The sequence below is a fragment of the Triturus cristatus genome, chromosome 2_2 (assembly GCF_964204655.1).
Source record: "Triturus cristatus chromosome 2_2, aTriCri1.1, whole genome shotgun sequence".
NCBI classification, from domain to species: Eukaryota; Metazoa; Chordata; class Amphibia; order Caudata; family Salamandridae; genus Triturus; species Triturus cristatus.
The window spans coordinates 715,829,890-715,845,584 of record NC_140582.1 but is presented as its reverse complement, the minus strand read 5'-3'; the positions used below and the strand labels follow the sequence as shown (position 1 = coordinate 715,845,584).

At 42.9% G+C, this 15,695-nt stretch overlaps 1 protein-coding gene across 3 annotated transcripts in view; it reads right to left on the bottom strand.

Moving 5' to 3' along the window:
- CFAP96 (cilia and flagella associated protein 96) overlaps positions 1–15,695 on the bottom strand; it is a 262,999-nt gene that overhangs the window by 96,203 nt on the left and 151,101 nt on the right. For all 3 annotated transcript variants that reach the window (XM_085641942.1, XM_085641943.1, XM_085641944.1), the window contains exons 4-5: positions 3,192–3,329; positions 3,019–3,094 (exon numbers count right to left, since the gene is read on the bottom strand). In XM_085641942.1, coding sequence (XP_085498068.1) covers positions 3,019–3,094; positions 3,192–3,329 — 214 coding nt within the window. The remainder of the gene's footprint in view (positions 1–3,018; positions 3,095–3,191; positions 3,330–15,695) is intronic.

The following is a 15,695-nucleotide window of genomic DNA, read 5'->3' as shown; positions in this document are numbered from 1 at the left end:
TTGCACATTTAGAACAAGCCACAGTCACAGACAACACTACAGGAGACACTATAACTTCATCATTCTCAATATCAACACATGTATCAACACTTCAAAGACACAAACAACAACAAACTCTCCTAAAGACAATGGAAAAACTAGACATTCACAAACTCAGTTCCCAACTTGAATGAACCCCAATAAACATGTGATCAAAAAAATACAAACCCTCTACAACTACATCTGCAGTGCACTAGACAAACAGATTCCAATAAAGATCACATCTAGGGATGACCACAAAAAGAACATCTCATGAATTAATGACAACATCAAAGGAATGAAAACACAGCTCAACATACTAAAACACAAGTGGAGAAAACCAAGAGATGAAATAGACAAAAGCAAACTACCACAATATAATGGAGCGTGCATGGGAGCCATTAGAAACACAAAATAGAAACACTACTCTACACGTGTGACTGAAGCCAATAGTCCTTTCTAAGAACTCCACAAAATTTTTGAAAATTTAGCTACACAGAGTGCCAAAACACAGTAACACCACAATGGCAGGATCTCAAAAATAAAAAACTAGGACACTACCTTAAGGAGAACACTGACAACACAAGACCCAACCAACGTAGAAAGAGATGAAAGCAATCTTCCATCATTACATTCAAAACACTCTCAGAAAAAGATATTCCCTACAATATCATCGTGAGTAGTGCATCAGGATCACCTTTAGACCTGACACCTCCAACAAATTTTAATGATATCCCTTGCACAACCTGTGCAGGAGAGGTAGCTAGATCCTTATGCAACAAGTCCCTGAAACTAGGATCATTCCCATCTGAGCTGAAACCTTTTTACATTAGGCAACAACTCAAAAAGAAAAACCTCAATCAATCAGACGCAGCAAACAACAGGCCTATATCAAATGCACCATTCTTAGGAAAAATATTTGAAAGAGTAGTGTTTAACCAAGTTTCATATTTTAGAAAAGATAATGACAATGTCAGACCAACAGTTCAGAGCCAGCTATCATCTCAATTTAGGATGATCTACAACTCACAGTGGATAAGAACAGCATGACCAGCCTGTTTCTTCTAGATTTATTGGCTGCATTTGATGCAGTCCATCACCACACGCAACTAGAAAGACTCCTCCATCTTGAGGTACGCAAAAATGCTCTAAATGGATTTCTTCTTATCTCAGAGACAAAGTGCAGTTCAGCTAACATTTTTCACATCAGCTCCTCATACCCATTTTTGTGCCTCCCTCCCCCAAAGAGTCCATCATATTCCCTCTACTGATCAACATTTTGCTAACTCTTTACCAAACCTGATTACATCATTTAACCACACCTGATGCCAAGCAAATCATTGTAAAAATGAATGTCCCAACAGACCTCTACAACTCAAAACTTGATGACTGGGTTTGTGCCATTAACACATAAATGATGAATAAGCATATAAAGCTGTAAAGACTGAGAATATGATCTGAGACCAATGGCAAAAACGCCACATGGCCAAAGGATCTTGAGGCCCATCCAACAACATCAAGCAGAGTAATAACGAAGGTAACCATTGATTGAAACCTATCCCTGATACCACATGTTAACGTCACAAAAAGTGCCTTCTATACAGTGGAAACATTGTGTCACATCTTCCCATACCTTGGATACCAACAGAAACATGCACTCTCCAAGCTTGACTATGCCAACAGCCTATACCTTGGTGCACCCAGATAAATTATACAGAAAATACAACTCATCCAAAATGCAGGTGCACGACTTCTTCTCTGCCTTCACACAAGAGAACTCCCAACTCCAGTCTTGCAATCACTCCACTAGCTACCTATAGCTAGAAGGACAATGTAATGTCCAAGGCAATCTATATTGTTGACAGAGCCTCGCAAGCAAAAATACCACTATACCTACAAAATAAATTAAAAAAAGAACAGAACACTGGGATTCAGTCTTGCAACACTTATCATAGCCTCTTACCATAATAAATCCACAGAAGCTACTGCATTTTCACTTCATTCTTAGTATAAGCCTCCAAGCTCTGGATCTCACTACCAGCCAATGGTCGAAGCTTCCAAGAGCATATACACCTCAGAAGACAGTTGAAAACATGGCTATTTCCAAGTTAATTACATCATCCCACATCTGGGGGATAGACAATTGCACCTTCAAGTTTAATCTTTAGCTTACAACCCAGAAACAGGCAACAACCCAACCAGCAAACTACTTTCTCCATGCAAGTAAGTTAAGAAGGGCTGATCTATGGTTCCCCTGTGTATTGTATAGTTATGTCAATTCATATATAACACTTCTGGTCCACACTAACGCAATAACGTTCAGTAATTGGCAGCCTACTGTAACGCACCCCTTTTACACCCACATATGACACCTCTACTACAGGGCTTGTCTATCACCAGTATTGACCAGGCAATAAACCAGCCATCGTCAAATGAACAGATATGGAACAAATGAAGAGATTTGTTACATACTGCTGGTCAATCGGAAGCCTTTAGTCTAGTGCACCTCTGTAAGTCTCAATTATACACCACAATCACTTCTTTAAATCTTACAATGGCTCCCAGATATGAGATGATGGTAACTAAGCCCGTACCAGTAGATCTCTTCAACCATGCCAGCTCAGGACCAAAACCATAAACAAAATTTCAGGTTGGACAACCCAGTGCAGTAACCAGCAAGGTAGAAGATGATCATACCATAAAGGGACCTGCAGAGCTGTTCCAAGCTGCCAGTTTACTGAAAACCATAAACTGCACATTTATCTCACACACCTCATCATCCACCACACTGCTAATCCCAGAAAATGATAACCGTACCTCGTGGTTATCACGGACAACATGGAAACAATTCTCACACAGGATCACAAAACAAAGACAACAACCTTACAGCCAGACACCCTACCTAGAGTAGCTTGATGCATCTGTAGGCAAGCACCTCTAGGTCCCACATAGGGGTATTATGTGCTAAATAACTACTGCAATACAATATAACAGGTTTACCTTGTACATATCTTTTGATATGTTATAGTTTTCGGCACTATGTTCATACTGCTTTCCAATTGTGAGGCCAGGATACCTGTTTAAAAGACATTAATAATGTTGATCAGGATTAAACGCATTTGCTTGGCTAAAAAAGGTATAATTACTTCATAAAAGGTTGCTAATAGTCTTACCCATATCCCGTGCCATGCTTTGATGGGTTTGTGTAGAAGTTTTTTCCTGGTGCTTTATATTCACCTCTAGCTTTAGATTCTGCACTAAAAGCTGGCACTGAGCCGCCAAACGTCCCATAGTAACTCCCCAATCCAGATCTTAAACGGAATAACAGAGAAAAACAAGAACAAATATGAGAATTGATTTGAAAATTATTTTTTATAACTAATGAACATCCTCTCCTACAACAGATGCAAACACTCACAAAACACTCTCCAAGGGAAAGTTTTTTACTTGATATAGGCATTACTTAATCACACCAGTGAGTGAAGTGCCTATAAATTGAAATGTCATAAAAATATTAGATGATGACTGAACAGCATCAGGCAGACATGTTAATAAAGAATCTAAAAGTGATGAGTAAAAAGGCTCCTGTGCTCCCAACACTATTTAGGCATTAGCAAGCATTTTCCTCTCAAATCTGACACTTCTTTTTTCAGGACTCAGACAGCTGGTATGTTCTTTTAAGTACCAGCAACAAGTCCTCTGTGTTCAATCAGTCAATTAGCTTTATTCAAACACTAAATACAATCATAAAAAGTGAATACTTAAAATCACACTTGATTTTGAAATTATTAAAACACTGCATTTAAATCCTGGACATAATAAGCTATACAATCAAAAGATCATAAGACTTTGAACGTGGAGAGCAATTTAAAAAAAATGAGCTAACACTAAAACAAATCAGTGGTGAGTTCAGTGACTGTAAGTGCAGTAAGGAGTGTGTGCATCTGGTTATCCCTGAGCCCTCAATACTGGGAGCAGAATCTACAGAAAAACAAAAAATGCAGCAAACTCTGTGGAGAACTTTCATTGCATGGACAAGCAAGGACGCAAGAGGATTCATATTGCCCAAGAGGAAACCTAGCTTCCATCCAATATAACCAAGCCTGAATCTAGTTAAGAGGACAGTCACAAACTCCAAATATGGCTCAAAACCAAGGTTGGTTTGGATTAAAATGTAATCCTTATTCTGGCTCTTAATTAATGCTCCTTCTTCCCTTTCTCGCTGCCTCATTTCGGGAAACAATTGCTTCAGCTGGAGTCTCTCATCCTTACACAGCCCTTCTGGCCTGTGGAAGCAATTCTGCCTACCCAGTAAGTAAGACATGCGCTTAACATAGGCCAGCCATGGAATTGGGAGACTCATGTTACATGATAAACAATCCTCAATGATATCCCTGTTAATTAAGGCTTGAGAATTGCTCCATATAGAGCACCATAGTAGCAACTGGGCCAAGTAGATGCAATTCTCAACATACTCCAAGCCAAGCTCCTCGTGCAATATAAAACTTGGGCTACATGGCGGGAGTACAAAAGCCTTCTACATACTGTGTTTTCCTCCACTTGTAGGCTAGAGACCTTTTTGTAGGTCCAAGTACTCAAGCAGTAATTTAGAACTGGAAGACATTTCCTCCTATAAACTTCTCAGAAGGGGGCAATAGGTGTTTTAGCAATAAGAAGAAGCCAGGTTAGAAATTACTCCATTACAATTAAGGTATCAGAGTCTAGCCCTGGATATACATGAAAGCCAAGAACCCTGTGAATCGAATGTAACCCCAAGATAAGAAAATCAATTAACTCTTGTTACTGGTTTGCCATCTATAGTCAATTTCAGCATTTTGATATTCCTTGGTCTGCAAGCCATTAAAAACGTCTTAGCGGAATTCACATCCAGCTTCAAAGAGTCCATAAAGTCGATGTAGCCTTCTATTAACAGTTTCAGGGCTTTTGGAATTCTTACAAGCAACACCGCAATATCTGCATAAGTTAGGGCAGGGATAGGAATATTTCTAATCATGGGAATGTCTGCTCTCTTGAGCAACAGTGCCTCCTCTAAGCCACAAACATACAATAGGAAAAGTATTGTGGCAAGGACACACCCTTGAGGTACCCCTCGGCTTGCTGCAAATAAATTGGCACATTTACCTCCAGGCCCATATGACAGTAGCGGATAGGTCATAATGTAGGGCCCTCAAGAATTCAACAAGGCCCTTTTTGATCCCTAAGCTCTCAAACTTAGCACACAATTTGGACCTCCCCACGCTATCAAAAGCGTGGATGAGGTCCATGAATGCTAGAAAAAAAGATCCTTGCTTTGCAACAGTATATGGGTTAGTTATGATTGCCTTTTTACTGCGACACACTGTTCAATCTCCCCCCAGTTCCACTGGTATCATAGCACAGTACTTCCTTTCACAGTACTACCTGTCAAGGCTGTTTAGCCCTTTCCATACGTCGGCTGCAGGGAGCCGTCAAACGGCTCCCGGACGTCCTAGAACCCACCCACAGGGGAATCGCTGGCGCTCCCCCCGTGGGCCGCCCTTCAAGCTGCCCCCACTGGGGAAGGCTTCCCCTGCCTCCCCCTGCCCCCCCTCCACGTCATCTAATGACGTCAACGGGTGAGGCGCGCGGAAGTTATTAGGGGTTACTGGACACGCTGGAAGCCATTTGCTTCCAGTGCGTCCTTTAAACTGGAGGTGAGTTTCTCCTCGGGGGAGGGGGGCATTTTACCAAAAGAGGCATCAGAGGAAAGGAAAGGGTTTTCCTTTACCCCGATGCCTCTTTTGAGCATTCCTGCTGCACGATCGTGTGATCATGCAGCAGGAATGCCCACTAGACACCAGGGAATTTTTTATTTTGTTATTTTGAAAGTGATTAACTGTTTGTGGGGAGTGGCTCCTTGGGCAAGGGTGACTCCCCTTTGGGGGAATGCTTTTAGCTGTCTGCCCCCTGGGGGGGGGGGGGGGGGGGGCAGATCTCGCCATATTTTTTATTTATTTTTATTTTTTTTAATCGGGCCCACTAGACCACCAGGGATTTGTTTGTGGGGAGTGGCCCTTGGGCAAGGGTCGCACCCCTTTGGGGAGCATTATTTTGGCTGTTATTGCCTGATTTTTGGGGGGGATGGCCACTAGGCCACCAGGGTTTTTTTTTTTTTAATTGGATAACGGCCCCTTGGACAAGGGTCGCTCCCCTTTATGGGAGGATGATTGTGGCCAATTCTGCCCTCTTAGGGTGGTAGATCAGCAGTCTGTTTTTAGGCCCATCTGTTCCCAAGGGGGGCAGTAGCCATTAGACACCAGGGTTTTTTAAATGTTGGGGAGTGGCCTCTTGGGCAAGGGTTGCTCCCCTTTTACAAGGGTGAATATTTTGGCTGTTTCTGTCCCACTTGGGGGCAGATCAGCCTTATACTCTTAGGCCCACCTACCCCTTAGTTTGGCTGGTGGATTGTGTGTGGACTGGTGCATTATTTGCATATGTGATTGTAATGTTGTATTTCTCCTTTTTATTCAAGTACAAAGCTTTTGATTCTTGTTTGCGGTTTCAGTAATGGTTGTTCTGCAATTTTGTGTAGTTGTATTTATTTGGTAATAAAAAATAATTGTTGGCTTACTCCAAATGAGTATTATTGTCATGCATGAATGAATTTTTGAAGTGGTGTCATAATGGCAGCATATTTAGTTATTCTTTTGAGGATGAAATTCTTTGATATGTGTTTTACATTGTCTTATATGTAATTTTCTTTTTTCTTTTTTAGCTGGATATTGTTGATCCTTACTGTGTCTGTGCAGAGTAGTTGGTGGTGAGTCTAGCTGCTTCTGGCAAGTGAGCGCTATAGTTTTGGAGTATATAGGTCTTTGTGATAAAGCCACATTTTGTTTATTACTTATTTTACAAAGTGTTTGTTGTTGTTGACTTGTTTGACAAATTACCTTTATTAGTAAGGATTATGGCTAACCGTAGAATTACTGCTCAGCAGGTGGTTGGTATGCTTTTTGAATCTTCCTCTGAGCAGGATTATGATACTGACAGTGCGTCTGAAGAAGAGGAGGGAGTGCAAGATTCTGGCAGTGAGTTTTCTGTCCACGAGGAATCATCTGATGATGAAGCTACTCTCGGTGCAGATGAAGCTACTCTCAGTGCGGATGAAGTGCCTGTTTTAGAGGAGGACACTGATGTGTCGATGGTGCAGCAAGACACATCAGGATTTTAGCCTGAGGCTGCAAGGCTTCCTACTGGAAGTGCTGGACTCTGGGTTGGTCCAAACATGGTGTAGCCGTTGTTGCCTGCCTATAGTGGTAATGCAGGGTGTAGAGTGGATTGCGAAATGTGTTTGTCTATACAGTTTTTTCAGTTGTTTATGGATGATGTATTTTTGGCTGAGATTGTTGAGCAGACTAATTTGTATGCTGAACAGTTTTTGAGGGACAACAGTGCCAGACTTAGGCACCGCTCTAGAGCTACCCGGTGGTCTCCTACAAATCTGGATGAGATGAAGAAGTTTTTGGGTTTGACTTTTTCGATGGGCTTGATAAGGAAGCCGTCCTTGGCTTCATATTGGTCTACCAGTCCCTTGATTGCAACAGCCATATTTCCTTCAATTATGAGTCGGGATCGGTATTTACTTTTGCTTCGGATGCTGCATTTTTTTGATAATGCTTTGGCGTTGCCACAAGATCACACTGACTGTGACAGTCTTTTTAAGATTCGGCCTGTTCTTGATCACATTGTAGATCGATTTGCAGAGATCTATACCCCAGGGAAAGAAATAGCTGTTGATGAGTCTTTGGTCCGGTGTTGGTTTTTAGGCAGTACTTTCCTAGCAAGAGGGCACGTTATGGAATTAAGATGTATATGTTGTCTGAGAGTAGGACAGGATATATCTATAATTCCCGGTGTACACTGGTAGGGATTCCACTATTGACTCCCCTGGTTGTCCGTCCACTTTTGGAGTTTCAGAGAAAATTGTGTGGGAACTTGCTAGAGGGCTGTTTAACAGAGGTCACCATTTGTACCTTGATAACTTCTACACTGCTGTGCAATTGTTTAAGGAATTGTACAAAGTGGACACTTTTGGTTGTGGCACAATCCGCTCTAACCGTGAACGTTGGCCAAAAGAGCTTGTTTGCAAAAAGCTTCAGAGGGGACAGTTCAGTTCCTTGCATAGTGAGAAACTGCTAGCTGTGAAATTTGTGGACAGGAGGGATGTGTACATGCCGACTACCATCCATGATGAGAGAACTTCACCTGTGACTGTTTGGGGTCAGGTTGCTGAAGTGAGCAAACCTGTGTGCATTGTAGACTACAATAAGCATATGGGTGGCGTCAATAGAGTACATCAGAGGTTGGAACCTTACACTGCTGTTTGTAAGGCTTACATTTGGTATAAGAAGTTTATCATCCAGATCTTTAATTTAGCAACTTTTAATGCTTTTGTTGTGTTCCGGGAGTGTTCTCCTACGTCAAAGATGACTTTTGTTCAGTTTTAGGAGTCTTTGATAGGCAGCCTTGTTTTTAGTGGAGCAGGCAAGTGTTCCTAGAGTTGGAGTGGTGGAGGATTTGGCTAGATTCAAAGATTGCCACTTTGCTGATTTAATTCCTCCCACGCCCAAAAAAAACAATCCCTGTAAGAGATGTAGAGTCTGTTTGCGAAGAGGTATGAGGAAGGAGAGTCGTATGCACTGTGCTGATTGTCCTTTTAATCCTGGGTTGTGTGTGCCCACATGTTTCAGATTGTATCACACTCAAAAGAGTTATCGGGAGCAACCGTGAGTCTAATAGTGTACTGTCTGGTCTGTATGGTTTTATATAGTTGTTCAGTTTCACGGTTGGCATTAGAATGATGTCTTTAGTTACAGCTGTTGTTTTTGTAGTTATAGTTTTGTATCTAGCTCAATTGGTTTGTGTTTTTGTCTTGTTAAAAAAAAGTTGATGATGGTATGCGTTGACTGGTGCTTGGCTGACGATGTGCTTGGACTGGTGCTTGGCTGGCGGTGTGGGTGGACTGGCGCTTGGCTGGCGGTGTGTGTGTACTGGCGCTTGGCTGGTGGTGTGTGTGGGCTGGCGCTTGGCTGACAATGTGGGCTGGCGCTTGGCTGGCGGGATGCTTTGGCTGAAGGTGTAGGTGGGCTGGTGCTTGGCTGGCGGTGTGAGTGGGCTGGCATTTGGCTGGCAGTGTGTGTGGGCTGGCGGTGTGGGTGGGCTGGTGCTTGTTTTATTTATTTATTTTTATTTGAAAAGTTTTATATAGTGCTGGCTAGACCCGGAGGTATCAGAGAACTTTACATGAGGAAGGACAATTGTTTCAAAGCATAGTTACAAAGTTACATCAGTTTCTGGAGCATAGTTACATGAGATACATGAGTTACAGAAGCATGGCTCAGGCATAGGGAAAAAAGCAGGCAAGGGAGAGAAATTCAGATGAGATAAGAAAGGATTAGGGGAGGTAGATAAAGAGTGAGGGCGGGAAGAGGTAGGGGAGGGGGTAGGGAACACAACGGGGTGACGAGTGTCCAACATCCGGCTGGGTAGGTGACAGCCGAGGGGGAACCAAAGCCAAACTCCTCTATAGGTGCATAGGGCAGCTCCACCGGTCATCAGCCAAAAGGTTACTTGGCCACCGAAGTACATACAGAAAGTTAGAGTGTCCGCCTAGGGGGGCATCGTCAAAAGGTTCCATTGAGGGCGCCGGTTACGGTGTACGGTGCTGTGCTCCCAGCGGTAATGGAAACATTCCCAATCCTCCGCTATGTGTGACTCCCTTATTGCTGTGCACTCTCTCAGAGGGGTCTCTGAGACTCCAGGGCATAAATGCCTAGTCTGGCCATTATTTGAGAAAACACAATTATGTGAAGTGCAGCCTTCTCGTTTTCAGTGCAAAACTTTAATCTTTTCGAGCAAAAGTTATTTATTAATCAAAGATTCCTATAGCAACAGCCATTTTGGATTGGGACTATTTGCTTTGGATTTTTCTGTTATATTGACTTTTGTCAAGTGATCACAGTGAATCCATCAGGCAATTCAGAAATTGAGATGTGGACTACTTGAAAGTGATTACTTTGGAGGGGAGCAGAAATTGTACCAGTTTTTAAAAAAGGGGATAAAGCAATTGCAAGCAACTACAGACCAATTAGTCTAATAGACTCGATCCAAAAAATTATAGGTCGTATGTTTCTTAATGAAATCCAAACATGGATGGATGATCAGGATATCTTAAGTCCAATGCAGGCAGGGTTCCGTTCCCGAACAAGCACAATTGACCAAGTTTTCCGTTTTGTTAACCTATATTGGAAGACAGTGGTCTTGGGAAACGGCACCCTATATGCGGTGTTTGTGGACTTAAAAGCTGCTTTTGATTTGGTGCCTCGTAGAAGGCTTTGGCAGGTATTGGGGGAAATGGGCATTGCACCTGAGCTCCTTACCATGATAATCCGCTTACATGAGGGAAATGTTGCACGGGTGCGATGGGGGGCGTAGGGGAGGTGACTGAGGACTTCCCGGTTGGCAGGGGTGTGCGGCAGGGGTGCATTTTGGCGCCTACCCTGTTCACACTTTTTGTCAACGGGGTGGCCGGTCGCCTCTCACTGACCCCCATTGATGCACCGGTTTTGGCAGGAGTGCGTATTCCTATCCTCATGTTTGCGGATGACACGCTAATTATCTCAAAGACACCGAGTGGCTTGCAAAAGGCTCTGGTGTGCTTTGAAGAATTCTGCTCAGAAAGGGGTTTGGAAATTAACACGGTGAAAACGAAGTTCATGTCCTTTAATGCCCATAAATCCTTCAAGGGAAAGATTTTTATGAACAAGCTACCTTTGGAGGAGGTTACATCATTTACATATTTAGGCATAACATTGCAGAAGGATATGCGCTGGGGATGCCAGTTGGATCGGGTTTTATTACAACATAAGCAAAAATCAGGTGCGCTTTTGTCTAGGTTCAAAACCTCGATTACCAAACCAATCTCACCAGTTTTGGAAATCTATGGGACGAAGATTCTGAGTTCATGCCTATATGGAGCTGAACTTTGGGGATTTGATAATTTGAACAGCCTGAAGGTATCAGAAAATGCGTTTTTACGTAAGGTTACAAACCTCCCCTCAAGCACACCAATGCGTCCCCTTTTATTGGATCTTGGCAAAAAAACAGTTGAACATCTGGCGAAGCTCCGTCCAATATTATACTGGCGGCGGCTTTGGTGCACAGATGAACTTGCCCATTATAGGAGCGGTTTTGTGGACATAATAGAATCTGATAGGTCCCAAAAAATAAAGTGGTTATACGGGATCAAACTTCTCCTGGGCAGTATAGGCCTGATCGGACTTTGGAATGACCCTGTTAATACTGTCTTCCCACCCAAGGAAAATCTGAAAACAATATACTGGGAATGGGTCTATAAGTTGGAAATTTCCCAAGGGCTTTCCACTCATTTATCATGCCGTTTTTTCGATCTAAAAACCTACCCTCTGCTAGAGGAGTACTGGGATATCATTGAAAAAAATATAGATCGTAAATTATATTTCCAGTTAAGGGTGGGCACCTTACCTGTCGCAGAATTCACCTCCAGATGGGGGGGGACAAGGCACTAAGAATGACAAGTGTTTTAGATGTTTGGAAGAACGTGAGACCACAGGACATGTATTATTCTTCTGTCCAATGTATGCAGTACCCAGGGAAGTATGGATAAAACCAATCTGTAAATACCTGGGTATTAGAAGTTATGCATCAGCCCTCCGCATTTTGAGCACAAACCCTGCACCTCCGATCTGTATAGCTGTGGCCAAATTTTTAGGATGGGCCTGGGGCATAAGGTTAAAAACCATGAGGTATGCTGAAACTCTCCCTTCTGAAACCCATATGGTATTACCCAAACTCTATTTGATGTAATTACTATTATTTATGGGTAGAAAAGCCACGTGATATTAAAGTCTAACCATGTTAATTTTCATGTAATATAAGTCTCCATGGACAGGCTTCATACAGAATGTTTTAATTTCATGTTTTAAATTGTTAGCTTTATGGTTATTCAATTTAATTGTATTTTAACTTTTTAGGTAATTTATAAATCTTTTCATCTTATGTAACAATTGTAAATGTGCTTTTATGACTTAAATGCCAAATAAAGCTTTATTGATTGGTTACTTAGCTACATTCACCATGCCATCCCTTCAATAAGATGAGAGACCAAAAAACAATATTCTTGAAAACTCATTTCCCCACTGAAAGACGTTGAAGATGCTCAAACCTGTTGAAATCTATTTGTATAGTAGCTGAAATGGCTAGGTGTAGGAAAGTGCCCCTTTTGCCATGGTCGCCCCCCCACTTTTTGCCACTGGTACTGATGTTTTTGACTGATGTGCACTGGGTCCCTGCTAACCAGGCCCCAGTGCCAGTGTTATTTCCCTTAAAACAAGGTAACATGGCCTAATTGTAAATCAATTGGCACACACTCTAGCACCCCTCCAAGTCCCTAATAAGTGGTACCCCTGGCACCTAGGGCCTGGGTACAAAACAGGGTCCCTCAGGGCTGCAGCATGTATTATGCCACCCTAAGGGACCCCACTACAAATTGCATGCAGGCTGCAATTGTAGACTGTGTGTCTTGTTACAAACCATGAGTGAAAACACAACATGGCACGCTCACTGTCTGCCATGGCAAAGTCACTGCACGTAATAGAAGTAAGTCACCCCCTACAGCAGGCCTTGTAGCCCTAAGGTAGGGTGCATTACATTACATATGAGGGCATATGTGCATGAGCAGCTATGCCCCTGTGCTGTCTAGTTCAATTACTAGATGGTACAAGTGACCAGGGAAGCCATCTTAAGTATATGTAGTGGACACTGGTCATTCCGAGTTCCCCATCTACATTATGGCTTTTCTGAAATTTATTGTGTTCGCTATCAAACACCTTGTCTTACAAAACCTGTACTGTTGCCATTACTAGATTTATTATGACATGCACCCAGAGGGCACCTTAAAGGTGCCCCCTGAAAAACCTACTAGTATCTAGTGTGGTGGCTGACATCATCCAGCCTGCCACCACAAACAAGTTTCTGGCCCCCTAAAGGTGAGAGCCCATGCTCTCTGAGGCCAGAAACAATGTATGCTCTGGAGGAAAGTGTTTGCACCTCCTCCAGCAGGATGTCTAGTAATTTAGCATACCGAAGTAAGGGACTTCAAAGCCCCTGCCGCCTTTAATATGCTTCCCCCCAACCTAGGAGATGCCACCCCCTGCCCTGAGGCCCATTTGGCACCAGGACAGGTGGTAAATTACCTATGCAAGCAGGGGTGTTGCACCACCAGGCTAGTCATACCCCTTAGGTGGGCTACCTGATGTGCTCCACGAAAAAAGTATTCCACCATCTTGTCTGGCGGTGTGCGTGGGCTGGCGCTTGGCTGGCAGTGTGCGTGAGCTGGCGCTTGGCTGGTGGTATGTGTGGGCTGGGGGTGGGTGGGCTGGTGCTTGGCTGGCAGTGTGCATCGGCTGGCATTTGGCTGGCACTGTGTGAGTAGTGACTTGCTGCTGGTCATTACACACACTGCTAGTAAAACGCCACTGCAGACACTATGTCAACCACCAGCCGGTGTGATTGCTGTGTCAGTCATGCGGGAGTATGAAAGTGATGGGCCTTTGAATGGCGCTGTCTGTTGATGTGAATGGTCTTGTGTGTCATGTATGAAAGGTGCGTGAATGGCCTGTAAAGAGGTTTGTGCCTTGTCATGGCTTTACAGCTCACGAGCTGTGAGTTATTGGTTCAGGTTGTAAACCTTTTAAATATTAATAGTGCATTTGCTTTTTGTGAAATCCCTTGTTAATAGAATTTTACGCTCTGAACCTTCACCCACCCTCATGCCAAATCCAACCAGTATGTGTGAGAACTTAAGGAATTGTTCATTTTGAAGTAAAATTTGTCTTTTCTGTCTCTCTCTGCCAGGGTGTACATTGTCTCCACATTGTCTGTGGATGTGAGTGTTGTAATATGCTGGGGCCACAGCTGGTGTTGTGAAAGTGTGTGTCAAGTATGAAAGGTGTGTGAATGGCCTGTAAAGAGGTTGGTGCCTTGTCGTGGCTTTACAGCTCACGAGCTGTGAGTCATTGGTTCAGGTTCTTAACCTTTTATTTATTAACAGTGCATTTCCTTTTTGTGAAATCTTTTGTTAATAAAATCTACATTTTTAACCTTTCACTCACCCTCGTGCCAAATCCAACCAGTATGTGTGCGTACTTGAGGAACAGATGGATAGGCAGTCATATTTGTCTCATCTGTCTTTCTGTGCTAAGGTGTAGTCTGCCTTTAGGGAATATTTACCAACTTTAGATATTTCTGTAAAGCAAAAAAATGGGGAGTGCTGGGTGGTGTGCCTCTCATGGATCCCAGCAAGTTTTTGACTCACAATGTCATGCAAACCTCAAAATGTGACTATAGTCACGCATTTTCCTTGCATTACAATGTCATAATATTCTGGTGTCAGAAAAACCACAATTTTCCTACCACCCAGCATTACCCCCAGGTCTGATAAAAATGGTACCCCACTCGCGTGGGTGGGTCAAGTACCTGAGACAGGCAAGGGCCCAAAACGTATTGAGGCGACATCAAAATTACCTATCACAAAACAATCGCAGATTCCAGAACTTTCCAACACAGAAATGTTAGGAAAGTGTGTTTTTTTTAACATAGTTTGAGGTATGCACGGGATTCTGGGTAACAGAACCTGGTGAGAGCCAGACAGGTCACCCCATCCTGAATTCCCCTGGGTGTCTAGTTGAATGTATAGATTTGCTAGGTTTCCCTAGGTGCCGGCAGAGCTAGAGTTCAAAATCTACAGCTAGGCACTTTGCAAAAAAAGGGTCAGTTTTCACTGTGAAAATGTGGTGTGGCCAAGTTGTGTTTTGGGCCGTTTCCTGTCGGGGGCACTAGGCCTGCCCACACAAGTGAGGTACCATTTTTCTCAGAAGACTTTGGGGAATGAGGATTGGGTGGAATGTTGTGGATCCACGCAGATTCCAGAACTTTCCACCACAGAAATGTGAGGAAAATGTGTTTTTTTTTTTTTTACAAAGTTTGAGGTTTGCAAGGGATTTTAGGTAAGAGAACCTGGTGAGAGCCAGACAAGTCACCCCATCCTGGATTCCCCTTGGTGTCTAGTTTTTAAAAATGTATAGGTTTGCTAGGTTTTCCTAGGTGCTGGCAGAGCTAGGGTTCAAAATCTACATCTAGGTACTTTGCAAAAAAAGGGTAAATTTCCAATGTAAAAATTAAGTGTGGCCACATTGCATTTTGAGCCGTTTCCTGAAGCGGGCACTAGGCCTACCCACAGAAGTGAGGTACCATTTTTATTGGGAGACTTAGGATAACACAGAATTGTAGAGCAACTGTTATTACCTATTGACTTTCGATGCATTTCTGCCTTCCAAATGAAAGACAATGAGTAAAAAAGAAGTCACTTTGAAAAATGTCCTATAATTCTCATGCTAGTATGGGTACTCACAATTTCGGAAATGTGCAAATAGCTACTGTTTCTAAACTCTATATTTTGTTCCAATTTCAAAAATATGTAGGTGTGTTTCATCCCGATTTTTCACTGTATATATTTTCCCAAATGAATTGCTATATACCCAGTACATAATAAAAAACCATTGCAAGACGCTAGTCAGTTGTTGGCTCTGGGTTCGTCGGGT